This window comes from Lynx canadensis, chromosome A1 (genome assembly GCF_007474595.2).
Source record: "Lynx canadensis isolate LIC74 chromosome A1, mLynCan4.pri.v2, whole genome shotgun sequence".
Lineage (NCBI taxonomy): Eukaryota > Metazoa > Chordata > Mammalia > Carnivora > Felidae > Lynx > Lynx canadensis.
Genome location: NC_044303.2, coordinates 196,784,432 through 196,811,974, shown reverse-complemented (window position 1 = coordinate 196,811,974; position 27,543 = coordinate 196,784,432). Strand labels below are relative to the sequence as shown.

At 52.8% G+C, this 27,543-nt stretch overlaps 1 protein-coding gene across 3 annotated transcripts in view; it reads left to right on the top strand.

Annotated features, from left to right (window-relative positions):
- Positions 1-26,630, top strand: part of NDST1 (N-deacetylase and N-sulfotransferase 1) — a 62,923-nt gene extending 36,293 nt beyond the window's left edge. For 2 of the 3 annotated variants that reach the window (XM_030329320.1, XM_030329312.1), the window contains exons 3-15: positions 1,654-2,148; positions 5,093-5,180; positions 6,349-6,503; positions 7,179-7,364; positions 9,242-9,370; positions 10,186-10,368; positions 11,481-11,577; positions 12,808-12,931; positions 15,285-15,459; positions 17,516-17,686; positions 18,344-18,453; positions 20,139-20,241; positions 21,483-26,630. In XM_030329320.1, the coding sequence (XP_030185180.1) occupies positions 1,654-2,148; positions 5,093-5,180; positions 6,349-6,503; positions 7,179-7,364; positions 9,242-9,370; positions 10,186-10,368; positions 11,481-11,577; positions 12,808-12,931; positions 15,285-15,459; positions 17,516-17,686; positions 18,344-18,453; positions 20,139-20,241; positions 21,483-21,602 (2,136 nt within the window). In that variant the 3' untranslated portion in view covers positions 21,603-26,630. The remainder of the gene's footprint in view (positions 1-1,653; positions 2,149-5,092; positions 5,181-6,348; positions 6,504-7,178; positions 7,365-9,241; positions 9,371-10,185; positions 10,369-11,480; positions 11,578-12,807; positions 12,932-15,284; positions 15,460-17,515; positions 17,687-18,343; positions 18,454-20,138; positions 20,242-21,482) is intronic. The other variant, XM_030329328.1, reaches the window with a different exon arrangement.
- Positions 26,631-27,543: the final 913 nt, after the last annotated feature.

Here is a 27,543-nt window from a genome sequence, read left to right as displayed (position 1 = left end):
TGAAACCCACACTGAAAAACTGTCATGTGCCAGGTACTAGGGATCTGTCCCTTTTTATTCTATTTACTCGTTTATTAAAGTTTATTTATTTTCAAAGAGACAGAGAGAGTGAGAGCAGCGGAGGGGCAGAGAAAGAGGGAGAATCTCAAGCAGGCTGCACACTGTCGGCACAGAGCCTGGCACGGGCCTCGAACTCACGAACTGTGAGGTCAAGACCTGAGCCAAAATCAAGAGTTGTACACCTAACCAGCTGAGCCACCCAGGTGACCCTCCTTTTTATTCTTTTTAAAAATCCAATTAACTCCTCAAGCACGTGTTTGCTCTCACTGGGTATTAAGCCTTGTTTTGGGCACCAGGGATCCAAAGGTGGAAATGATGTAGCTCCTGCCTTTGAGAGGGCAGGCTGGTGAGACAGAGACCCTAAACAGATAATGCAACAGCCAAGGTGAAAGTGCTGCGTATGAGGCTCTAACCTGGTTCCAGGGAGGCCAGTGCAAAGAGGGCATTTGCACTGGGTTTTGAAGGATGAACAGGAGTTCGTCTGGCCAAGAATACCGAATGGAACTGGCACAGGGACAAGGACGAACTGTACCATGTGCAGAAGCAGGTGGCTGGAAAGGGGAGGGATGGCGTGTGAGTCTTGGGAAGAGGAGAGGGGGGTGCCGTGGGTACTGTCTGCAGATCCCAGGCAGCTGGTCAGCACCAGGCCCTGGGAGAAGAAGCTGGACTCCTGTGAAGGGGGGGCCTCGGGTACTAGGTGCATACGGAGGGTTGGGAACGCTATGGGGCAGAGTGTCTTTGCGCCTGCACCCCCAGCAGACGCCTCCTCTTTGGTCTCATCTACATTGGCAATCCAAGATTTCTCCTGAGTGAAGGATTGTGTGGCACAAGCCAGTTTGGAAACCCCAGGCAGAGGAACCTGGTGGCCAGTTGTGTGTGGGCTCCAGGGGCAGATCATCTGGCTGGGTCATTGTGACAACTCCTGCCCCTGTGTGACTGAGGGCAGCACCCCCTCGAAGCCTTAGTGTCCCCACCCATGAAGTGGGATAATAAAGCCTCCCGAGGCTGGTATGAGGACTGAATGAGCAATTGGTGATGCTGCTGGCCCCATCCCGAGCACTTTGCCAGAATCATCCTCGACCACTCCATGAGGTACTCACCGTTGCTGGCCACACTTTACAGCAGAGGACACGGAGGCACAGAGAGGTTACCTAACTTGCCCGCGGCCAGGCCGTCCGGTGGCAGAGTCTGGGCTCTCGACTGCTAGACTTCTCTCTGTGTGATTTTGGCCAAGTTACATAGACCCTCTGGACCTTAGTCTCCTCATCTGTAAGATGCAAACGACAGCGACCCCTCCGTCGTGGGGTCACTATGAGGATTAACAGCACCTGCCTGCCAAGTGCATGAACTGGATTCCTGGCTTTGCTGAGCACATCCTGCGTGTTAGCCAGTATATTATCGTGATGGGTGGAGCCGGGTTTGCATAGCTCGGTTAGCACAGGGCCAGGGATAGGCTAAGGCCTCCATGGATGTTAGAGAATACTGTTGACGCTACTGTTGTCCATCCCCGCCTGAGATCCCGCGGGCCCCTGGGGCTTCTGGATCTGACGGCTCTGCTCCCCCTCTCTCCCCCCGCCCCCCCCCCCCCCACAGGCCAATGAGAACAGCCTGCTGAGTGCGCAGCTCAAAGGTTTCCCCCTGTTCCTGCACTCAAACCTGGGCCTGAAGGACTGCAGCATCAACCCCAAGTCCCCGCTGCTCTATGTGACACGGCCCAGCGAAGTGGAGAAGGGCGTGCTGCCTGGCGAGGACTGGACCGTGTTCCAGTCCAACCACTCCACCTACGAGCCTGTGCTGCTGGCCAAGACGCGCTCCTCCGAGTCCATCCCGCACCTGGGTGCGGACGCCGGCCTGCACGCCGCTCTGCATGCCACTGTGGTCCAGGACCTGGGCCTCCATGACGGCATCCAGCGTGTGCTGTTTGGCAACAACCTCAACTTCTGGCTGCACAAGCTCGTCTTTGTCGACGCCGTGGCCTTCCTCACCGGCAAGCGCCTCTCCCTGCCTCTGGACCGCTACATCCTGGTGGACATCGACGACATCTTTGTGGGCAAGGAGGGCACACGCATGAAGGTGGAGGACGTGAAGGTATGGCCGGGGGTGCCAGACACATAGGGCAGGGCCTCGCCACCTTCGGACCTTGGGATGCCCCAGCATGATGTCGCCGTCTCTGTCTCCCCCCAGTGCTGTTGATCCCCCTCCCTCGGCCAGCTGGTTTTATTAATTGTTTTACTGGACGAAATTGTCCCTGAAAATTATATTGAAGCATGGGGCAGAGAGGAATTTTGCATCTGGGGTGTGGAACTCAGAAATGCGCCTGTGGAGGGAGAGACCCGGTCACTGAAGCACTGGGCTGGGAGCTGGGCAGGGTTGCTTCTCTGCCTTTGAATCCAGACCTGATTTTTCACTCTCAGAAATGTTGATGTCAGTACGAGAGCTTCCACGAAACTTTTCAAACAAGAATTAGAGCTTGAATCATACACAAGGCATAGTTTAACTGAGGTCTGTATAAATAGTGCAATGCATGTGTTTATTTCAAAAAGCGTTAACCAAACAAAACTGTATGTAAAAGCATTTTGCAAGCCATGAAATTTTACACACATGCATCACTACTAAAGAGAAGCCTCCAAATCAAGACCATTAAGCTAGCTTTAAAATGCAGTTTCCATCCACTCTCTATTTTACTCAGAGTTCTTTGTAAAGGAAACGATCCCTAGTGTAAATGGGGAAATCAGTGCCGGTTGCCATAAATAGAGGGCAAGCACAACAGTAGAGCCAAGGAAAACAAAACCAGGGGATTAAATTCTACCGAGATACTGCTGCCTGCTGACCCGGTCCTCCTTTACGAGATTAGCACCAAACCCAGACTTCCCTTTGATGTTAGGACTGCAAAAGACACTGCTCAGAGGAGTGCTTTCCTTCCACGTGAGTCCGCATGTGGGCGCTGTGTTCCCTGTCATCCTGCAGTCACCGCTAGGGTTGGTCAGGGGCCTGGGGGGAAGGCGGGGGGGGGGGGGGGGAGCATTGGTCCTCCTGCCTGGGTCAGAGGCAAACACTCTCCTCTTCCTTACACCTCCAGAGGAGAAGAACCCAGCGAATGGTGTTGGGGAGCTGGTGCTGTCTGGGGAGTCAAGATCAATTTGACCCTAAACTGACTGGCACACCTGGGCAGCCCTGTCCGGCATCTGGGCCCCGGTGGTGAACTGACAAGAGGGGTGGATAGGAGGTTGTCAGGCTGTTTCCTGGCACCCCGGGGGGTTCACGGAGGGGCATGTGCAGACAGGCCAGGCTCTCAGAGCCTTTCTGGCTCCCATCTCGTGGGACAGGGCAGTCTTTGATCTGCTTTGCACATTTGCTTCTGAGATATCACTTCTTCAAGGGCGGTCCTGTTGAAAGAAAGTGTTAAGATGATTCCTATTGAGCCTTCCAGCTCTGAGGTTTCATGCGATGCCATAACCCACTTCCAACAGAGTAGATCGTGTGGTTTTCTACTTAGGATGCCCTTCTACTCTCTCCTGGTATAACCACAGTCTTGGCTGCCTGTCCAGGGGAGTTCCTGGGACTGGTTCAGGGTCGATCCCTTGAGGATACCAGGCTACCGGGCTCACCGTGTCACCCATGAGCCCTGAGTGGCCCTACTTGGTTCTCACTTTCCCCATTTTTACAGTGAGAGGGATGATAGCAGTTTGGAGCTATTTCTGTCGAAGAATACTAAGAGAGACACCCTCTTCTGTGGGCTCGGCTCAGTGCGGACTGCAAAGTGCTTCGCCAGCCGGGGTCCCATTTGCCTTAAACATCCTTGTGAGTCTGAAAAGGCAGAGGTTTTCTCCCTCCCCGGTCCCTTAATCCCAAGCACAGGCTACAACTAAGCCTTTCTTTTAGAGACATGAATGTCGCCTCATGAACTTGTACTGGCTGTGCAGTGCAATTTAAATGATACCAACGGCAGCTGCTTATTCGGGGTTTGGCAAATGCCAAGCTCTGTGCTTAGCTCTCTCTGTGTATTGCCTCCTCTGATCCTCATAGCAGCCCTGTGAGGTGGGTATTATTGTAAGTCGCATTTTACAGAGGAGGGCACTAAGGCTCAGAGAGGTGAAGTCACTTGCCCAAGGCCGCACAGCAAGAGCAGGCACATCCATCAGGTAGTGCATGGCCTTGGAGGATGCCGGTGGTGGCCCCCGAAGGGCCAGGACTTCCAGTTTGCAAAGTATCCTGACAGCAGGCGCTTGTGGGTTTCTTAACAGCCTTGTGCATTGTGCAGGGTGGGGACTTTCGGAGTCCTGACTCCAGAGGACAAGCGTGTGTTTGTTCCCCAGCGTCAGCTTCCCTTCATTGACTTGCCAAGTGTGGGGTGTGCCATGCATGGGGACATTGCATTGCTGGGTACACAGTACATCTTTGGAAAAGTCATGATCCTGTGACATCAGCCTTGCATTTACTGAGAGAAATCCTCCACGTTTGACAGGCAAAAATAGGAGGCTCACGGTGGCAGTGACCACAGACCCGGCGATGCCACCACTTCACTTGCCAAAACGTCCAGCAGTCTTACACGCAGTATGTCACTTAGTCATCCCAAGAGCCCCATCAGGAAGATATTATTGTCTCCATTTCACACTTGGGGAAACTGAGGCCTGGAGCAGTTACAAAGTTTTCTCAAGGACACAGAACAGAGCCAGGCTAGAGTCACGTCTTCTCTCGCCAGAGGCCCGGTGGCCCGGCACAGGGCTGGCTTTGTGGCTGTGGGACCCCACACTCAGAAGGGGCCTGTACAAGGTCAATGCTCTGCTATTGCTAAAATGCTCTGCTATTGACCTAAAATATCCAGTGCCTTCTGGATATTTTAAATAATTTTGGAGCAAGAATCCCACATTTTGATTTTTTTTTTTTTTTTTTTTTTTTTTTTTTTTTTGGTGGGCCCTCCAAATTTTGCATCCGGTCCTGCAACAGCAGGATCTTTCTGGGCCATCAGGGGGAAGAAGAGAGAACTCCTGGCTTGCCCCTCACCCGCTCCTTCTTCCCCTGCCTGTCCTAGGCCCTGTTTGATACGCAGAATGAACTACGCACGCACATCCCAAACTTCACCTTCAACCTGGGCTACTCAGGGAAATTCTTCCACACAGGTAAGTGGGCCTGGCTCTGCCCCCATGAGCAACTTCCAGGGACCCTCAGCACCTATGTCCTTGGAGTGCAGCAGGTGGCTGGCATGCCCACATTGGGGCCACATTTGACCCTTGTGCCCCCCACCCCCATCCAGCAGCCCACAGAGCACTCACAGCCCCAGGCAGAGGGCATTTGGGGGCAACAATAATACAATAGCCCCACTCATCCCTCCCTGCCCCTCAGGCTGTGCTGTCTTTTGGGGACGTCTTCTCCCTCTTCTCTCCCCCTTACCTCCGTCTTTTAAAATTATTTGTCCTATGGCTGCTTAAAAAAGTAATTGGTTGAATTTTAAGAACATTACAGAAATACGTAGTACACAAAGTGAGAATGTCCTATAATTGTGCCCACCCCAAAGATGGCCTTTGGCATTTTATTTTAAGTCTTAAGTGTTGAGGTTGAGGGTGTAGGTTGCCTGATTCATGCCTTCCCTCTTCTTTTGGGCTTCCCCCAGTTCCTCAAATGCTGACCTTCTGGGCTGGGCTCAAGAGAGAAAGACCCCTGAGATGTCTTCTGCAGTACATATTTTCTATAGCTGCCTTCTGCTTGGGCAGAAGCAATGTGGACAGTCTCTCTTGAATTCTAGGAAAACCCTAATACTCCACAGTTCTGGGGGGCAGGGGGCAGGGGGAGTGTGCAGCAGGGTCCCAAAACCAAATAGGGTTGTCTGTATGCATTTTTCGTATTCTCAGCCCTCAACATATCAGAGGTAGTCGTAGCAATATGCATGAGGCGGGATTAGACATCCTGTACATGTTTAAAGAGCTCCAATCATTAAGTAAAAGGCAAATGCCAAATGGCCCGCTAGGAAAACAGGATCAGAGCAGGCATGTCAGAGCTAGGAGAAACCATCGCAATCATTGCCTGTGAACCATGGATTGCACACATGGGGCCCAAGGGCGCCGAGAGGAGAAGGACTTGGCCAAAGTCACGCACTGAGTGAAGTCTACACTCTAGAATGCAGGGCCCTGGACTGGGGCTCTGTCTGCTCCCGTGCTGTAGCTCAGGTAACTCTCCCAAGCAGCCCTCTTGGGTGGGCTTGGGCTGCGTACGCCCATCTGCGGGCACCAGCTCGGGCTGGAGAACCTTATGGGGGTGGGCCGGGCCGAGCTGCCTGTGCTCTGACTCTAGGTACTGATGCCGAGGACGCTGGGGACGATTTGCTGCTGTCGTATGTGAAGGAGTTCTGGTGGTTCCCCCACATGTGGAGTCACATGCAGCCCCACCTTTTCCACAACCAGTCGGTGCTGGCCGAGCAGATGGCCCTGAACAAGAAGTTCGCTGTCGTGAGTAAGATTCCCTACAGGGCGGAGCTGGGCGGGCTAGGGGCTGGGCTGGGGGTCTGGACTGCTGGCCTCTCACTGCTTTCGCAGTTCCGTCTGACAGCATTTTATTGGTATCTTTATAGCCACTATCTTTCTGAAGCCTCACAGAGACCCCAAGAGGTGGTTCTCGATATTCTCACTTTTAGATTAGAAACCGACGCTCAGGGAGGCCACACACCAGCTAGGAGGAGGTCCCATCAGGACTTGAACCCAGGCCTGTTTGTTTCCTGAGCCCAAGCTCTTCAGGCCAGAGTGGAAGGCTCAGGAAAGCTGGAGCTGGTGCTCAGGGAAGAGGGAACAAGGCCCAGGTACGGGCTTAGCCTGGGCCCACCAGCCAGTCAGAGGCCAAGACTGGCAGGAAATGTGTTTGTCCTTGCTCCTCACTCCTGGGAGCTGGAGGGCAAGAACTCTGGGCTGAGAGTTAAGGGTCCCAGCTTGGTCAGTCCCTCACTCCGAGACTCTGGGCACATCCCTTTCCTCCCTGAGCCTCAGCTTTCCCATCTGTACTTGAAAGGCTTGGACCCACTACCCTGCCGTTCTAGCCTCTGATTGCTCTCTCCCATTCTAGAAAGGGAAAATAAGACCCAGTGGGGAAGGAACCCCATGCTCACCCTGCCTTTGCCCTCCTCCCCCCAGGAGCATGGCATCCCCACAGACATGGGCTATGCCGTGGCGCCCCACCACTCGGGCGTGTATCCTGTGCACGTGCAGCTGTACGAGGCCTGGAAGCAGGTGTGGAGTATCCGCGTGACCAGCACGGAGGAGTACCCCCACCTGAAGCCGGCCCGCTACCGCCGTGGCTTCATCCACAATGGCATCATGGTGAGTGGGCCCCTGGCGGCCCGTGGGGCAGGTGCACACGCATTGTCCGGGGAAACGTGGCTTTGGTGCGCTGGTTAGGGGTTTCAGGCCAGGTTCCGCTGCCCCCTCTGGTAGCCAAGGCTCTCGATCCCAGGGAAGGTAGGCTGCCAGTCTGGCCTTTCGTGAGCTCCTTCTTAGCTTTTGTGATAGGGGATCAGGGATGAACATTTTTAAAAGGGACCTCTGGTAAGGACTGGGAACAGGCCTCTCTCATTCGTTTGCTCATTTTTAAAAAAAATTTTTTAAATGTTTGTTTATTCTTGAGACAGAGAGAGACATAGCATGAACGGGGAGGGTCAGAGAGAGAGGGAGACACAGAATCTGAAGCAGGCTCCGGGCTCCGAGCTGTCAGCACAGAGCCCGACGTGGGGCTCGAACTCACAGACCGCGAGATCATGACCTGAGCCGAGGTCGGAGGCTTAACTGACTGAGCCACCCAGGCGCCCCTCATTTGTTTGCTCATTTAAACATTTTTCATGAACTCTTCTGTCTCTGTCCCTTTTCTAGGCACTGGGGATGCAGAAGTGTACAAAACCAACAAAAGTCCCTGCCCTTGTAGACCTGACATTCTAGTGGCAGGAGGTAGACAGTGTGCTCATAAGTGTGTAACATGGGTAATGTACGGTCAGGTGGTGATGGGGCCATGGAGAAGAGCCAAGCAGGGAAGAGAGATAGGGAGTGCCAGAGGAGAGGAGAAGCTAATTGAAATAAAGTGACTAGGGAGAGCCCTCCTAGGAGTGAGCCATGCTGCCATATGAAGAAAAGCATTCAAGGGAGAGAAAAACGTGCAAAGGCCCTGGGGTGGCTTGTGCTGGGTGTATTTGAGGACCAACTAGGAGGCCAGTATGGCTGGAGGGGAGCAAGTGAGGGGGAGATAAGGTCGGAGAGGTGATGGGCCCGATTGTGTAGGGCCACATAAGGCCATTGGATGGACATTAGCTTTTTTTCTGAGATGGGAAGGTTTGCATGGGGCGCTGTTATGATCAGACTCCTGTTTTAAAAAGATTTCCATTGTTCTGGTCCCTGTGAGTTGCAGAGATTTCAGGAGACAAAGTGGAAAGCAGGGAGACACTTGGGGACCACTGCAGTCTTCCAGATGAGATAGTGGTGGCTCGGACCAGGGTGCAAAGTCAGGATGCAGTCAGATTCTGGACTTATTTGGAAAGTCAGAGCCAACAGGATCTGCTAATGGGTTGGATGTAAGATGTGGGAGGGAGAGATGCGTCAAGGATGACTCCGGGGTTTTTGGCTCTAGACGCTGGAAAGCTGAATTGTCAACAGTCCAGATGGGGCTTATGTGGGAAGGCCAGATTCATGCTTCCATCTGTCCGTCCGTTTATCCATCCATCCATCTATCTATCCATCCATCCATCCATCCACTGACCTCTGGATACCAGGCATTCATATTTTCTCTGGGGATGAGGTGGTGACCACCTGACAGGCGAGTTTCCTCCTCTCTTGGAGTCCAGTTTCATGAGAGGAGACAGAGACTCGGCAGTGAAACCAGTGCGGGGCTGGGCGCACTCCCAGGCAGGTTCTAGTGCTCTTGAGGGGGGTTGCAGGTGTGACCTGAAGGGGACCCTCTCTGGACAGACGTTCTCACTCGCCTGTCTCCGTTACTTTTGGGTCTGCTCATTTTGTTAACGGAGAATAGCATGAAGTGTGTAAAATGGCACAGGCCCGTGGCCTTTGGGGGAGAAGGCCCCCAAGAGTGGGGGCTGTGTGGTCACACAAGAGACTGCCTTTTCTGAGGAGACACCTGGCCGTTCTCCTGAGGAAGGGTCCTCTGCCGCCATCCGTGCCTGGAGATGCCATAGCTCTCCCCTTCCCCATCCCAGGTCCTCCCGCGGCAGACCTGCGGCCTCTTCACGCACACCATCTTCTACAATGAGTACCCTGGTGGCTCCAGTGAGCTGGACAAGATCATCAACGGGGGCGAGCTCTTTCTCACCGTGCTCCTCAATCCTGTGAGTGCTCCGTAGCCCTTGGCTGGTGGTGAGGGGAGCGGCTGCCAGATGGCGTGTCTGCCACCGAGGCTGGCTTTCCTGGGCCTTGAGAGGAGGGGGTGGAAGCAGGTATGAGGGTCAGGAGTCGGGAAACCCACTCTGCGACCCTGGCTCTGTCCCGGCTCTGCTGCATGACCTCGGGAAGGCAATCTGAGTTGTCTTTTTTTTTTTTTTTTTTTTTTTTCCCTTTCATAATCTTGTACTTTGAGGCAGTAGTGTTAGAATTTTTGTCTATGTTCTCCTTCCAGTCTTTGTATGTATAAATACACAAATGTTGTATATTAATATACATAGTCAATCATGAATCTACAAACTACGTATGTGTGTAATACATATGTAAAACACATGTGTAAAATATGATACATATATTTTGAACTGTTCAGCTGAACTTTCTGGCCCTCTCTTTCCTTACCTATAAAATGGAAATAACCATCCCGTCGATTAAGTGGTAGTTGTATTCGGCTTTACGGGGTAACCGAGTACTCCTTGTTTTCCATGAACACTCCACAAAAAAATTTAAAAGAACACCCAGTGACTGCGCAGTAGGTCAGCTTCCCGTTTCAGGGTTATAGAAGTTGGTGGTCAGTCAGACCTGGATTCACCTGGTTGTGCCTCAGCCAAGGTCACACCACGAGTTTCTTAATGGCGCCAGTACACCTCGGACTGGTCGCAGCTTCGGTCTGCGAGCCGCAGCAAGACAGGAAGAGTCAGAAGTGGGGTGGAGGTGCCTCAGGTGCTGACCAGCCCCGCCTCCCGCCTCCCCTCCCCTGGAGCAGATCAGCATTTTCATGACGCACCTGTCCAACTATGGGAATGACCGCCTGGGCCTGTACACCTTCAAGCACCTGGTGCGCTTCCTGCACTCCTGGACCAACCTCCGGCTGCAGACGCTGCCCCCCGTGCAGCTGGCACAGAAGTACTTCCAGATCTTCTCCGAGGAGAAGGACCCGCTCTGGCAGGTGGGCGGGGTGGTGGCCCAGGTGTCCTGTCGCAGAGACGGAATGCCCGCCACTCACAGGCACGCACTCCAGACACGGGCTTGGCCCCCACACCCTCGTACTCTCTCTCAAGTGCCGACTCAGGTGCACACTTGCTCACCAGCATGGGCACGCTTGCTTGCTCTCACGCACACGCGTGTACACACCTCGCATGCAGACCCACGTGCATGCACACTCATGCACACCTTCTGAAAAAGCATTACAAAACTGTAAAGGAACACAGTGTAGATCAAGTGGGGGGTCAAAGCAACTGCCTGACCTAGTTAGGCTTTTTTTTTTTTTTTTAACATTTTACTTTTAAGTAATCTCCACACCCAATATGGGGCTTGAACTCAAAACCCTGAGATCAAGAGTCACCTGCTCTATCAAATGAGCCAAGCAGGTGCCCTGTGTCCTGCTTAGACTCTTAGATAGTCCTTTATGCCCCTTCTCATGCTCATAGGCTCTGTACCACAGGAAAGGGGACTGATGGGAAGGTTTTGCGGGGGCAGCTCTTGGGGACGTAGGCCGCTGGGGGTTGTGAAAATCCAGACACAGAAGCTAAGCTGGAATTGATGGCGGTCTCATAGTTCAGACCAGAGGTCAACAAACCATGACTCATGGGCCAAATCTGGCCTGCAGTCTGTTTTTGTAAATAAAGTTTTGTTGAAATCCATCTACACCCATTCTCGTAAGTACTGCCTATGGCTGCTTTCATGCTGCAGCAACAGAGTTCAGCAGTTGTGACAGAGACCAGATAGTACTCAAGGTTAAAATAGTTACTAACCACTTACCAATAGATTTACTAAACTCTGTAGAAAAAGTTTGCTGACCCCTGGTTCAGACACAGCTCATCCAGTTAAATTCAATAAGTGCTCATGAGCTCCTGCTACGTGCCCTGCACTGGGCTGAACTAGGGCTAACCGGAAGTGGTCCCTGCCTGCTCACAGCTCAGTGTCCTGAGCTGGGGATGTGACAAGGACACGTGTAGTTACTCTACCTGGCAGCACTGTAACAGCCACATATCCATGTGCAAGGAGAGTCCATTCATTGGGTTTGGGGCCCCCCTAACATTCCCTCCACTGTTGTTTTAGGACCCCTGTGAGGATAAACGCCACAAAGACATCTGGTCCAAGGAGAAGACATGTGACCGCTTCCCAAAGCTCCTCATCATTGGCCCCCAGAAAACAGGCAAGTTTCTCTCCTCTTGGCCGGTGTCCCCCACTGCCTGCTATCTCAGCCACAGAATTTGGGGGACCGCCGTGCGCTGAGTCCACTCCCAAGCCATCTTCCCCCTCTTTCCCAGGAAGTGGGAGTGAAGTTGGGATGAACACGAACTGCCTGTCAGTATGGAAGTGGGGAGGGGGTGGAGGATGGGCGTGGAATTTTCCTACCTGTCCTGAACCACCGCCTCAGGGAGCTCTCTCTGCGCCTTCCTCGGAGTCTCTGAGTCTAGGCAGAGAAGCCCAGATCAGCCGTTCTGCAAATTTGAGCGATGGCAGGAAAAACTGGTTCGGTACAAAGAGGACTGGCATCAATTAGTCATGTCTGCCAGAGGCGCAAGAGGGAGAAGCACTGTATGGTTTGCCAAGTCTTTGCCAACAAACACACTCTGAGGCATGAATAGGCCCTCCCATGTTATAGATCAAAACACCTGAGGCTCAGGGAAGCTAAGTGACCCCCCCTCCCCCGACACATTCAGTTAGGAAATGACGGATTCAAGTCTTGAATCCTTACCTCTATGACCCCCGAAGCTTCTACTCTTAACTCAACGAAACCCTATAGTCTCCTTCTCTTTCAAGATGTCTCCTCCTAGCGTATAAACCATATAGACTCACACACAGGAAAGGAATGAGCTCTCTGAAGGAGGGAGTAGGTCCTGTACAGTCAAGTGGGCAAGAGAGTATGAGTGAGGGAAGGGCACCCAGAAGAAAAGGCATTTGAGCCAAATTTCTTAGCCCTTCAAGAACTTCTTCACATCAACACATTGCAGGGTCTGGAGCTCCCTTTACTCTGAGCTCCTCCCGAGTGTCAGAGGATAGAGCCCAGAACTGGAAACCATCTAGTTCTGGGATTATGGGAAGACACTAATGGATTGGGCATGGCTGCTGGAGTACAGGGGTTGGAAGGATTCTGAGGCCAAGTTCCTGTTTAGTGTTTAGAAGGCCGTGATGGATTATTGATGTCTACAGTGGATGCAGGAGTTGGGATACCCACATGCATGCCTTGTATTTGCCATCCGGGGTTTCATAAAATCCTTTGATCATATAGATGAAGAAACTAAGCCCCAGAGAAGGAAAGGGGACTTTCCCGGGATCTCCCAGTGAGGCACGGAGAGCTGGATTCAGAACCTAGGATCCCAGGCTCCTTCCTTGTGTTTGGGGGCTGGGCCCTGGTCTCAGCTGCCTTCTATCCCTGCAGGCACCACAGCCCTCTACCTGTTCCTGGGCATGCACCCAGACCTCAGCAGCAACTACCCCAGCTCAGAAACCTTTGAGGAGATCCAGTTTTTTAATGGCCACAACTATCACAAAGGCATCGACTGGTGAGTGGCCCTTTCTCTCCAGAGCTGGATGGGAAGGCAGTCACGGAGACTACCCGGGAGGAGGTCTGCTCTGGTCACAGCAGGAAGCAGCTGGCACTTACCCACAGCCAAAGTTCCTGTAAACAGGGACAAAGCTCAGTGACCCTTGGATCATGATGTTGGCGCCTTGTCACCAGCTGGGACGTTTGATGAGGAAGCCCTTTGCCCCTTTACATTATCGCCTGGGGTCAGAGACTGCTGGAAGTCCGAGCCAACCCCGCCCTTGCTTGCTGACAAACATCCTGCGTCCCATTGGACGATAGGGACTTGTCCAAGGTCCCGAGAGTTGAGGACAGAGCAGGGGTTAAAATCCAAGTGTTCTGACCTGAGAGCTGGCCCTTCTCAACTGTGTTTGTCTGACAGTGGAGCCGGGCGGTGTTCTTGTGAGCCCTTCACAGGGGCTTGCTAGCCCTTGGGGGGTTGCCTGGAGAGGTGGTGGTTGAAATCACAGCTTCCCTCCAGAACCCGTCACCCGAGGTTACCGCGGGGTGTGGAGCCTACGTGGGGAGAGTCTTACACTCTGAGTCTTTCAGTGTGTATCTTTCTCCACTATTTGCCTTTTCTTACCCTATACATGTATCATTACTCTTGTTTATTATGTTAACATCAGTGGTTTACCTGGGCAGAGAGATTATGGGCATTGTTTGGGATGTTTTTTTGTATTTTTCTCTCTTTCTTTTGTCTATCATCTCTCTCTCTCTCTGCCTACCTACGTGCCTACCTCTAATCTCTAATGTGTCTACTGTCTCTTGTCTAAAACCCATTGTAGCCACTGGAAATCACCTTTCTTCGGATTTTAGGGAGGTAATATGGTGCGACACCATATATTCAGCAACACTTTCAGCAGGTCTGGGATGGCACCCCATTAGCAAGCACCCCAATAGCACATACATCAGTTAATGTGTCTATTAGCAAACTCTGTGAATATTTACTAATAAGTCAGGTTTTGCCGCCAAATGGCTTTGCTACAAATGTCGGCGGGGGGTGGGAAGGCTCTGTTTTCAGAGCTTTCTCAATTTCGGTGTTACAGACAATGGTGGGTGTACAGGTGCTGTTTCATAAAGAAAATTCAGAGATACACCTGAAACTAATATAACACTGCATATTAATGAACTGGAATTAAAAAAAAAAAACAAGAAAAATAAATAAATAAGAAAATTCAGAAATAGGAGGGAGCTAGCTATTCCTCGGCCCCATTCCCAGGATTTGATTTTGTCAGTAGGTATGGGGTGGGGTGCAGGAATCTTACTGGCTCCCAGGTGGTTCTGATAAAGGCATCCCTGGGACCTCCCTGGAGAAACCCTGTCTCACAGGATACAGGAGGGATCCTACAATCTCACCTAAGGTGGGTCTTTGGGCTTTGGCTCCCATGAACCCCTGAAGTTGTACTTCTTTTTTTTTTTATGTTTATTTATTTGTTTGTTTGTTTATTTAGAGACTAAGAGTGTGCTCGAGCGGGGGTGAGGGGAGGGCAGAGAGAGAGAGGGAGAGAGAGAATCCCAAGCAGTCTCCCTGCTGTCGGCACAGAGCCCAACGTGGGGCTGGCTCTCACCGCGAGATCATGACCTGAGCTCAAATCAAGAGTTAGATGCTTAACCAACTGAGCCACCCAGGCACCCCTGTGTTTGTACGTCCATTTTGCCTGAGTAGATGCCCCTGGGAGGGTCTGGAGTGTTGGTTGAGTTTTCTAAGATGTCCTCAACTCAGAGCTGGTCCCAGAGGACTGGCGTGGACGTTACTCTGGGTGAGATACGGGAGGTTTATCTGGAAAGCCATGAGGCTGACCTATGTGAGGCCAGGGAAGGGTGTGGCTGGTAGGAGGTGACACACTCCCCCTTTCTTTGTCTCCTGGTCCACAGTGACAGCCTAGAAAGTGCCATTCTAGGTCAGGAAAGAAACCCTGTACTCTGGGGGCAGCTAAGGGTGCTCCTCCAGTCCATGCTGGCCCTTTCTGGGGTTGGAGGTGTCCCAGCTCTCCCCCTCGAGGCAATGGAAGTTAAGGCCCTGTCAGTTTAACTGGGAGCATCTTGTTTAGGTTCAAAGATGCGACCCCCATCCCATGCCTTACAAGCCATATCACTTCCGTAAGTCTTCATATCCTCCTGACTCCAAAGGAGGATATGGAAAGGAGGGGATTCGAAAATGGGAGACTGCCGAGTGGCCATGTATGCAGAATCCCTACCAGAAGCGAGTCCGTGGGATCACTGTGCTCTGCTTGCTTTTCGAAGTTCTACCCCCAGTGACCCTCACCTCACTCTCTCATGCCCCCCTCATGAGTCTTGCCTGTGAGCTCTTCTGTCTGGGCTTCCTGCAGGTACATGGAGTTCTTCCCCATCCCCTCCAACACCACCTCCGACTTCTACTTTGAGAAAAGCGCCAACTACTTTGATTCGGAAGTGGCGCCCCGGCGGGCAGCCGCTCTGTTGCCCAAGGCCAAGGTCCTGACCATCCTCATCAACCCAGCAGACCGGGCCTATTCCTGGTACCAGGTGAGCTGGGGCTGGGGCGGAGCCCTGGGTGGGGGCACGGGGCTCTGTCCACCACGCAGCTACTCACTCACTCATTCAACAAACATTTAGTAAGCACCTACTATGTGTCAGGCCCAAGCTAGGAACGGGGTGGTGGGTAAGAATGGAGCCCCTCCTCCACAGCGCCTCCAGCCTAGTAGAGGAGACAGGCAGAAATCCACGACGCATCCCAGCCGGCAGTGACCTGGCCACCCTCCCAGCTTCATCGCGGCTCCTGCCTCTGATTCTGACCAATAAGACGTGGAGGCTGGTTCCACCGTAATGAAATGGAGGTTTGCTGAGCAGTGACCATACTAACTGGCCTCCTCACTGGGCACTGGTTGGGGGGGGGGGTATTCAGAGAAGGATAAGGCATAGGACTTCCCATCCATGGCAGAAGCTGCAAACACCGGATCAGGTAAGGAATTCACCCGGACTGTTGTCTGTGCCAGAGAGGGTATGACTCCTACCTCCTACTTGACTATGTAAGAACTAGAACTTTCTTTAACTTCGATGACCTAACTTAATTTTTTCGAGCACCATTCCACTAGGCTGACAGGAAAGCTTAGACCTGAGCCTTTTGAGGGTTTCCTCCCCTGCCTGCCAATCTTCCTGGGATTGTGATCCAGTGCCAGGGTATGGGGGGTGGGTAGCTGGTCCACCAGCTGGTCCTGGATGGCCTCCTCAGGCCTGGCCACTTTGGGAACTTCCCTGCCACCCTCTGAGCCTGTCTGTCTGGGTTCTTCAAATGGCCAGCCACTTCCTCTCTGGGGCTTTGCTGTGTCCACGGAGCCAGCAGGTATAGACCCTACGTGCTCTCTGGTCCCACAGGGCCCCCTTCTCTCACTCCCCACCCTGAGATGTGTATGAGTCTCAGTGTGGGTGTGGGGGCTCATGAGAGTTACCCCTAGTGGGCAGGTTCCTGGTCTCTGGATGCTGACGGCCCAGGACATTGTTTTAGGTGGTTCAAACATGGCATTTTCCCCGTTTTGATTCTTTCCCAGTCCTGTCTTAGTCTGCTCGGGCAGCCGCAACACAGTATCATGGATTGGGGGGCTTAAACAACAGAAATGTATTTCTTACAGTTGTGGAGGCTGGTGGATTCAGTTCCTGGTGAGAGCGCTCTTCCTGCTTTCAGATAGCCACCTTCTCACTGTGTCCCCACAGGGCAGAGGTGGGGGCGGGGGGAGGAGAGGGAGGGAGAGAGAGAGAGGGAGGGAGAGAGAGAGAGAGAGAGAGAGAAGGACGGAGGGAGTGCTCTTTGGTGTGACTTCTTATAAGGGCACTAATCCCATCATGGTGGCCCCACTCTCATGACCTCATCTAACCCTAATTACCTCCCAAAGTTCCCACCTCCAAATACTAACATTTACGGGGTAGAGCTTCAACATATGAATTTGGGGGAGGGGACACACATATTCAGTTCCTAAAACCGTCTGATTTCTATAAAGGAGACACTCTCAGTTTGGGGTAAATGTCTCTTCAGTCCTTTCTCACACTGCTAAGCTCTGTTTTCAACAAAGAGAGCACAAGCTTCGGGCTCAGGGCCTGTAGCAGACATTTGTATCTGGCTGGCATTTGAGAACTCTGCTTTATTTTTATTGCTTTTATGAATGATTACCTTCTTTATGTGACAACTGATTCTGGTTGTCTATTTATGGAGGCAGCAGAGAGTTTTATATTGAAATAGATTTATGTGAATAAGAAAGACGAGTCGATGTAAATCAAAAGTATATTGACATTGGCACACGCAGGCGGTTTGTGGATATGGCAGAAATCCGAGAGGTGGTGAGCAGAAGACCAACATTTGGAAACTCTGATCTAGTCCAACTCCCGTCTTGCAAAGATGGGAAAGCTAGGGCTCCAAGGGCCATGTCTTCCCCAAGTCAAAGAGCAGTGAGAAGCAGAGCCAGAACTTGAACCCATGGCTGCTGGTTCTAGTCCAGAGTGTTCTGGCCACTCCACGGCTGCCGCCCCAAGAAAGCCTCTTCCTTTGTGGCCTTCATGTGACATTCTGACCCTCTCCCCTTGCACACAGCACCAGCGAGCCCATGACGACCCAGTGGCCCTGAAGTACACCTTTCACGAGGTGATCACGGCTGGGCCTGACGCGTCCGTGAAGCTGCGTGCCCTCCAGAACCGCTGCCTGGTCCCCGGCTGGTACGCCACCCACATTGAGCGCTGGCTCAGCGCCTTTCACGCCAACCAGGTAGCTGCCTGTCCCTGACCCTTGGGAGGGCGCTCACAGTACTGGCTTGTAGCAGCTGGCAGAGAGCCTCAAATCTCGTGTCAGTCTCAGGGCCAGATATGCCCTCATTGGCGAGCTAGACCTTCGGGGTCTTCCAAGGTTTCATTTTTGTTTATCCCAAGGCTGATGTGTGAGAATCCCCTGAGCCCTTGTCACATTACAATGGGCTCTATGTCCCTGAGGGGACTCTGAAAGCCCTGGGGTAGGTAGCCCTCCTCAGAGGAGGGGAAGGATATGGTGACGTAGTGAGAGCCTGGTCAGAAAGGTAGGCAGGGTCAGATCACAGGCATTTTAGGGAAACCCTTGGAGGGTTTATACAAGAGAATGAGAGAGGCAGAGAGGTGCGTGGTAGGGTTGTGAGGGGCAAGCCGTGCTTGGGTGATAGCTTCATCTCTAGGAGAAGATGACATTGGTCCAGGAAGGCTGGCAGAGAGCTGGACTGTAGAAGACTGAGGCGTGGGGACACCTGCCATTCAGAAGTGGAAGATCAGGTAGAGGCTATAGAGTGCAGAGTCCCCAATTTGTGACTGTGGCTGCTGACCAGAAGATGGGGAACCTATTTGCCACTAGAGTAAACACACACCCATATCATCCTTCTCTTTTTTCTCTTTCTTCCAGATTCTGGTCCTGGATGGCAAACTGTTGCGAACAGAACCTGCCAAAGTGATGGACACAGTGCAAAAGTTCCTTGGGGTGACCAACACTATTGACTACCACAAAACCTTGGCGTGAGTGTTGCCTTGGCTTTTCGATAGGGTGATTTTCTGAGCAGACACCTGGACCAAAAAGCCAAAGGCTTGAATGATTATGGAAGAGACACAGATTAGTTAGAGTTAGCAAGCGTTAGGAAGCATGCATATCCCTGATAGCTGTCTAGCAGAAAAGCTAATATTAATATGACTTGGGTCATGTTAATAAAGGTATCAACTCAAAAAAAAAAAAAAGGAGGTGATGAATATGTTCTACTCTGGTCAGTCCCAACCCTGGGGTTTTCTTTTCAGTCTGTGCTGAACATTTTCAGAATCTTTTACTGAAGTAAGCTAGACTACCATTAAATAGCCCCAGTTCCCCATAAGGGTTTCTTAGCATTAGATTTTGACTTAGTTATAATTTCAGGAAAAGGAAACTATAAGTATTGGTGACGGCTCATAATCCCACTCACTCAGAACCTGGCACAAGTGCTCTGAGAATGCCCTCCCCAGATTGAGTAGGTGCCAGCCTGTGTTGCAGGAGCTCAGGGCTAGGGAGTCGTGTCTCCTAGTGCTATGTCCCAGACAATGACTCATGCGGCTGGATGGAGGTGGGGGGGGGGTCTCAAGAGAGGGAGGAATAAAGTCACCTTCCCTGGCTACCTTTTTGGGAAGGTCATGTGGTAAGAATGTTCCTTCTCACTCTCTTGGAAGTTGAAGGTAAAGAAGGTCACCTTAAGGCAGACAGGAACAGCAGCTAAGGGAGGGCTGTGGCATCAGAGATGCCTGGGTTAGGATCCCAGACCTGTTGCTTCTTTAGCTGTATGACCTCGGGCAAGTGTCTTCGCTCCTTCAAACCTCACTCTCCTCATCTGTAAATTGGAGACAAAGGTGATAATTCCTGCCACCCAAGGGTCACTGTATTGAACGAAGCACGTGTGTGGAACTCATAGCTCAGTGCCTGGCACGTACTGATGCTCAGAAATCCTCTCCATCATCGTCTTCCTCCTTTATGCCTACCCTGTGACCCATCCAGAAATCCCTGTCTCCCTCACCAAATGTGAATTCTGTTTCCTGGCTCTTCTCATGCCCAAGAAGCTCCTAATGGTTCCTGATCTGGGGTTGAATTCTGATGCCAGCATGCCTCCTCCCCTCCCCTTGACAGCTTCAGATCTCATCTCTCCCCCACAAAAGCCTTCGAAGGCCCAGCATGACTTCGAATCCTGAAGGCAGTCTTACTTTGCCATTTCTGAAATTTAGTCCAAAAGCCAGAACTTCTCAGTGATGAGCATGCTTAAGTACAACAAAAATCCCCCACGAAGCTTTTTTTTCCCTGTTGGGTTCTTGGGTGAAAGAAGTTGCTCAGCCCTGAGTAGGAGAATGCTCAGAAAAGATTTCCCAGGATCCTCTGGGATTCTGTTATGGGTCGCTGAAGGGACGGACTCACGCTGCTCCACCAGGACAAGAGAAGGCTCAGAACATGCGAGCTGCCTTCTGCTAGGAAGAAGGGGCAGGGGCGTTGAGTGTAGCCCAAGGGCAAAACTCAGGCCAGCGGATGCAAACACCAGCCCCACACATCTCTCTGTGGGTTCCAGAGTGTGCTTGGGGTAGTGGGTTTCATAGTCTAGGCTTTTGCCCTTCCTGGGGTCTGTGAACGTTGCCTTAAGGTGGGAGGGGGTTGGGCTGGGCCAGCTCCCATCCATAGGCTTTCCCCAACTCCACAGGTTTGATCCAAAGAAAGGATTTTGGTGCCAGCTGCTCGAAGGAGGAAAAACCAAGTGTCTGGGCAAAAGCAAAGGCCGGAAATACCCAGAGATGGACCTGGATGTAAGTGGACGCACTGCCTGTGGCAGCTGGATAACCGGAGGGGGTCCCTGACTGGCGGGGATCCCCTCTTCCCTTTACCATGCACTCAGCACCTTTTTTTAACTTTTAATGTTTATTACTTTGTTTTTGAGAGAGGGAGACAGAGTGTGAGTGGGGGAGGGACAGAGAGAGAGAGGGAGACAGAATCCGAAGCAGGCTTCAGGCTCTGAGCTGTCAGCACAGAGCCCAATGCAGGACTTGACCTCATGAACTGTGAGATCACGACCTGAGCCAAAGTCAGATGCTCAACCGACTGAGCCACCCAGGCGCTCTGCCATGTGCTCAGCGCCTTAATGGCCTTGGCATTTCTTGGATGGTGTTCTCTTATTTATTTATTTATTTATTTATTTATTTATTTATTTATTTATTTATTTTGAGGGAGAGAGCGGGGAGAGGGCCAGAGAGAGAGGAGAGAAAGTGTCCCAAGCAGGCTCCACACTGTCAGCCTAGAGCCCGACGCGGGGCTCAGTCCCACAAATCGTGAGATCATAACCTGAGCCAAAATGAAGACTCAGATGCTTAACCGACTGAGCCCCCCAGGTGCCCCTTGGATGGTGTTCTTAAAAGGAGGAAATAGAAGCTAGGACATGGTGGGTCAGGAATGGCTTAGTCAAGTGAGTATTTATTACCTTCTGCCAAGGGCTGAGTGCCGTGGGCTTTGAGGATGATTCAGACATGTGCTTTGCCTTCAAGGGACTCCTAGTCTAGGAGGGAGACTAGTCACACACACCAATAAGATGCAGGCCAGCAAGTGCTTCACGCAGCAGGGGAGCTGCACACGAGTACTGTGGGAATTCAGAACACGGAGATGCCACTGGAAGCTGATGGGGTGGGGGGAGGGGTAAGGGAGGGGAGGGGCTCTGGGGTTGGGCCTGTGAGGACGGGGGTGACACCGGACCTGGGCATAGAGGAATCCCTATTCTTGCAGGAGAGTGTCCAAAGGATGCAGGGGAGAGGTTGCACACTGTGACTCTCAGTTGCCCCGGTTTTAATTAATTCTGTCTTTTCTCCCTATCACGAGAACTTTTACCTTGTGTAATTGTATTTTGGCGCCCTGCCCTATAGGAGTTTTCCCTTGGAAGCTACCATTTTCAGAAAGACTGTGAATGAAAGGTGTATGGGTGGACGCGGACAGAGTGGTGGGGAGGGATCCCTCTTGAATCAGCGCGTCACTGAGATCTGAACTCTCCTTCCCGTTCCAGTCCCGCGCCTTCCTGAAAGACTATTATCGGGACCACAACATCGAGCTTTCTAAGCTGCTGTACAAGATGGGCCAGACACTGCCCACCTGGCTGCGGGAGGACCTCCAGAACACCAGGTAGCCACGGCTACCTCAGCCACGCTGAACGTTTGCGATGGCCTGGACGGCCTGCCGCATGCTGAGCCAGACTGACCTGCAGAGTGGGGAGCTGGGCCTGGGCTGGCCAAGCACTTACGAGCAATACTCAGCTGAGGCCCAGGCAGGGCCAGGAGAAGAGCCCAGGCAGGTCCGCAGGCACTTGAGAGCATCCAGTGCCGGGTCTGTGGCCTACAGGACCTCCTTAGCCACCAGGGGTCCGTTCCGTTCACAGCCTTCCATGGGGAGGCCACTTCCTGTTGGGGGGAGGCCACTTCCTGGTAGGAGGGAGTCCGTGAGACTCTTTTCTGTCCCTCACTGTGTTCTACCAACCACGCCCTCCCCGTCATCCCATCACTCCCTGCCCCGGGCAGGGTATCCCCTCAGTATTAGCTGCCCTATTTTCCCCGTCCTCCAGACAATAGGGAGAAGAGCCCAGCTGGGCCTTTTGCCAAACCAGGGAGAGAGACTGGATGCTTCCCTGACTGTTTTGAGCCAGGCACTTCAGAGGGGTCAGCGGGGGACCCAGAGTCACTAGGCTGGATGTGGGGGTGGCCACCTCAAGAGAACTCTGGACCTCCTCACACATTCTGATTAATACTTTCACATCTCACCTTCCCTTTTGGGTAAAGGATCGCTGATTCCTACAGTATCCACCCAGTCCTTGGGGCCTTCTTCAGGACCCCGGGGCACCGCCATGCCATTTGGACCCAGAGACCCAGGCCTCCCTACCCCTGTTCCTCACCCTGGGATATGACGTGTGGTGTTTCCTGTGGTAAAAGACTGAGGCGGTTCAGGAGTCTGCCTGTATACATGTCCCAATGTACATATGCTGTCCCCACGCCCACCCAACTTTGGCCCCTGGCAGACACTGGGCAGAGTGGGTGAGACTGCTGTCCATGGCTTTGCCCCAGCTACCTGTGGCCAAGGGCTCCTAGAGACCCCCTTAACCCCCTCCCAAATACTAAGAAGCTAAAGTATTTTAATATTTTGTTTTTTTCTTGGTGCCAGAGTTTATACCCTGGGTGCTGGGGTCGCACTGTGTTATATATATATATATATATATATATATATATATATAAAATGTGTATATATATATATTCTATTTTTTTTGGTTGGGTTTATTTTTAATTCAGTCATACAAAATGGTGGCAAGCCCCAGTGTCACATCTCAGTGCTAGAGAATGGGATGGTAGGATGGAGGAGGGCGTGTGTCTTCATATGTCCGGGCCTCCAGGAGACAGTTTGGAGGTGTCCCTTGGAGAGGTCTCTGTTCCTTCCCCAAGTGTCGCGGTTGTCCTGGGGCTACCGCGGGTGAACTGAGGTGGTGAGATGAACAGGAGAGACCTACTCCCTCCAGGAAACCTGGCTTCGTGAAGCGCAGTGACCCTGGAGGAATTCTGGCCAAAGGCAACAGCGGGGCTGGGGCGGGAGGCTGGGGGGCCGAAGGCCAGCCTGTCCCCTCCCCCTCATATGGTGCTAGGTTGGGAGCTGCCCTGGGAGCCGGACTGCCCGCTGGGACCCACTGAACTGTCTCCAGGCCCCCCTCCCCCCCCACAGACCATGGGATCTCGGGGCTGTTTTCTGGTTAGGGTCTGCTCCTACCCCCTTCTTTAACAATGTGAAGTGACGAAGGCTGGGCGCCTGTCCCCAGTCCCTCCCACTGCCAGGTTAGCTTCCAGCCCACCTCCAGGAATCCCTTTCTGGAGAGCCTCGTCCTGTTCGGAAGACTCTAGCATCTTGGGGCTGGAAGGGTCCTTTGATGGGTATGGAAACAGGTCCAGAAAGGGGAGGCGGCCTCCTTGGCCGATGTCTCAGAACTGGGTGCACACGGAGCTGAGAACTGAATCTGAGGCTCCTGATTCTGGGTCCAGTGCTCTTCTTCCAATGCCACACTGCCTCTGAGCCCATCCTTGGGACCCTACTCTGTGCCAGGTTCCTGTCCCTCCCTCAGTCACACCCGTGGTCATTCCAGGATAGGGGACAAACCACTCCTTCCCAGCCAGGGTGCCTTTGAGCCTTCTCAGTTCCTGATCTGCATTTGCAGTCCTGCCTTGCTCTCCCCAAGAGGTCCTTCCCCAGTGTGCGGGGGGCCGGGTCTGGCTGAGCTCTGAACCCGTCCCCTCTTTTCAAGTTCTTCCCTGGGTGGATACTCAGCAGAACAGCTGCGTGTGGGTCCGCTGTCCTGCGAGAGAAGCCTTCCCTTCATGCTTCTCCTCGGGGCCTTTGAGCCTGGGAACCCCGAGCAGTGTCGACCCCGCCAGGGGTGAGGAACAGAGTGTCTGAGGACAGGGTGGCGTGCCTGCTTGTACGCCCGTGAATGCTTGCTGGTGCCACGGCCCAGACTCGCAGGACGGGGTCTTCCGTAGTGCAGACCCCAGCGTCGTCCCCCACCTTCGAGCTCCATGGCCTGTGAAGAGCTCGCAGCTCCCACCTGTTGAAATGTACCCTCTGTGTCTGGACGCCTGCTCCCACCTCCGGGAGCTCAGAAGGCCTGGAGGGCAGGCAGCTCCATTTCTCTCTGCCTCTGGTTCCAGGAAGGAGCGGGCAGTTTTGAGACCCTGTGGGACCCTGTGGGACCCTGTGGGAGCAGAGGAAATATTGGAGCATTTTGTCCAGGCCCTTCTGGGAGGCTAGGGACTTGACCTGCCCCATGTTCTAGGTCTGTCTGGTCACTGCGACTTCCTTTCCCACTGATGAATCTTTCTTGTGGACCCACTGCCAGGACCTGTGGATATTGGGGAGGGGGACACATAAATCCCTCTAGGGGCTCTCAGCTACTGAGCACACAGATCCTCCACACGAGAGGTGCAAATGGGTACAGCATCGCAGCATCTTTAATGTTCGCTAATTCACTGTGTTTGGCCAAAAAATAAAAGAGAGAGAGAGGGAGGGAGAAAGAGAAATAGCTTAAGTCATGCAGCTGACTCCACCATCCATTCTGCCATCTTTTCCACGAGCCTTTGCTGGGGGGAGGGCACAGGTGTCATGGTCACCTGCAGCTGCCCGAGTCACCTGGGGTTCTAGAGCCGCCCGTAGTGCAGGCGTCTTGTGCTCGGAGGGTGAGTCTGAAGTTTAAAGATGGGCCTCTTCCAAGCCTGTGCGTCGGAGGGCCAGCACCTCCGGGGCCCAGATGAGGGAGCAGTGGTCTGTTTCCAGTGGAGGAAAACTAGGCTGACCCTCCAGAGATTGGTGGTCTCAGTGGGGAGGGGTCCCCCATGGGTTCGTTGGTAAAGGAGCAAGTGAAAACATGTTTTACCAATTCTTTTATTTTGAACACCCAGTACCCTCCATCTAGATTTCAAATGAACACGTTGTCGCATTTGTTTTCTCTCTCTCTCTCTCTCTCTCGCTCTCTGTGCGTGTATATTTTTTTTCTGAATTAGTTTAAAAGTAAGTTGCTGCAAATATCATGAGACTTTACCAAAATGCTTCCGCCTGGGTCCCCTAAGAGTTAGGACGTTGTCCTCCATAATTGGCCTGTAGCACACCAAGACCGCAGTGATTTCCTAAGAACATCCGCTGTTCAGTCTATATTCACTTGTCCCCCAGGTAACTCATACCTGGTTTGGGAATCAGGATCCTGTCAAGGTGCATATATGGTACCTTATAACTGTGGTTGTCGCTCAGTCTCTTGAAATGCTGAAAAATCCTCTCTCCGCTCACTTTGATTTTTTTTAAATGACGTTATTTCTGAGGAGAGCAGGCCTGCTGTCCTGTCCGAGTCCCACATGCTGGGTCTGTCTGATCATTTCTTCATGGTGTCATAGAATATGTTCCTCCAGCCCCTGTCTTGTCAAGGGGAATTCAGGCCGTATGGATTTTTGCCTTTTGTGCTGACTCGACAACTTCATCCCGGCCTGAGATGCCCTCTGCCGTCACCTGTACCAAGTGCCAAACCGGCAGAAGGGCTGGATGGGGTTCCAGGAGCTCAGGGGAGGACAAGGGGGTGGCCATTGCAGCTGGCCCTGGGTGCCCCCTAGGGGGAGGAGGCTGGGCCCTCTGGGAAGGAGATGCCTCTGGCTCAGAAAACCCTGTGCTACCCGCTCTGATCCTGGCGATGGACCACACGGCACCAAATAGAATCTCTCTCTCTCTCTCTCTCTCTCTCTGTCTCCCTCTTTCTCTGTTTTGTGGCCTCCTGGTTTTTACTTCCCAGAGGCCCATGGTCTGTGTGCACTGGAGCAGAGCCAGGCCCCTGGGATGCACCAGGGAAGGGCCTAGCTGGGGAACTGCCTCCCCCAAGCTGTGGTGTGAGGAGAAGAGCACTGGGCTGGAGGCAGGAGATGTGAAATTTTGTCCCAACTGGGTACATTTAGTAGCTGCGTGACAGTTTTCCTCCCAGGGCCTCAATTTCTCCACTTGTAGCATGAGCAGATGGGGCTAAAGCAGGGGTTTTCAAATGTCAAAGAAGGAAGCGGGTCTGCTCTAGGTGAAGTGAGGGTGGAGGGCCCAGGCCCCCGCCCTCAAGGCAATGCTGGGTGCCTGGTTTGCAGCCCCGGGCTGGCTGCCCCCCCAGGGCTTGCCCTTGCCAGCTCCAACAGCCAGAGATGTTTTTAGTTCCCACAGGGGACGGGCATGGGCTTTGTGAAGGGTCATCGTCAAGGGCCTGGGGAGACTCTGGCTGTGTTTTATCCTAATGAGTTCATCCCTCCCTCTTTCCTTCCTCTCTCTGGCCCTTGAGGAGAATGAAGGAGGAGAGGGTTTTCTATGACTGTGCTAGCTTTTATTATAAGCAAGAGGGCTCCTTTTGTAATTTGTGCATGAAATTCATGTCATTTCCTGGGGAGAGGAGAGGGCTGACTGGAGAGGGTGGGGGGCACACTAGGGGAGCAGACAGAGGTTTCCTTCCCTTGTGTGGGGTGGGGAGAGGGGGGAGAGGGGATGCTACCCAGCTCACCCGATCAGGGCTCTCGAACCAGCCGTTTTGGGTTGTGTTAAAAGTGGGAACCTTCCTCCATTAATGTACAATCTCGAACTAACTGCTAATAAAGTGGGGTTCTATTTGTATGCACTGGTCATGTCTGTCTTGTCTCTCTGAACTTTTTGAAAGGCCTGCAGGGGAGGGGTGGAGATCCAGGGGGTCTGCACCACAGCCAGTGTGGCCACCCTGTGGCTGGTGACGGGGGGGGGGGGGGGGGGAGAAGGCGTTTTACTCTTTGATGCTTTTTCCCTCGTCTCTGAGGGATATGGAGGCAGTTGGGCTCACTGGCTGTTCCTGGAGAACCGGCTTAAAATGCAGATCCCCAGGCCACACTTCCCGAGAAGTGGCACATCTCTGGCAGATGTGGAGTGGGGCCCAGCCATCTACATTGTAACCTCCAGCACCCTGAGGCACCCCGTTTTGGGAAACCCTGGCTTTGATCGATGAGTCCTGTGGATTCTAATTAATTTGGAGAGTCCCACTGTCTGAGCAACCAAACTGTGGTTAAAACACATGACTGTCTAGCCCTCCCAGCCTGATTGAGGGCCAAGCTTGACAGAGGCCCCGGCCCACCGTCTGCAACACAGGGCTCTGGACCTGCTCCCTCAGATCCCCCTGCGAAGCTTTAAAACAACGTACATTTCCGGGCACCCCAAAATCCACTCTTTCAGAACCTTTGGGAGTGGGACCCAGCGAAGTGCATTTTAACCCGCTGATACACAGGAAGATTCAGGAACACTGAACCAGGCCACTGAGTGCGAGCCAGAGAAGGTCCACCGGAACGTGGACGGCTGTCGAGGGGCGAACAAGGGCACAGCTGGGAACATAACAAAATGCCAGCCTCCGGGCACGAGGGCAGCACCTGCAGGGACCCTTGAAGTTTGTCAGCTGGGAGCTCGGTACAGGTCGTGTGGTGTCACCAACAGTTTGTGGCTGGAGGCCGCACTAATGGGAGCAGTTCCAGAAGGTATGCTACAGAAAGGAGTCCTGTGCCAGTTAAGGG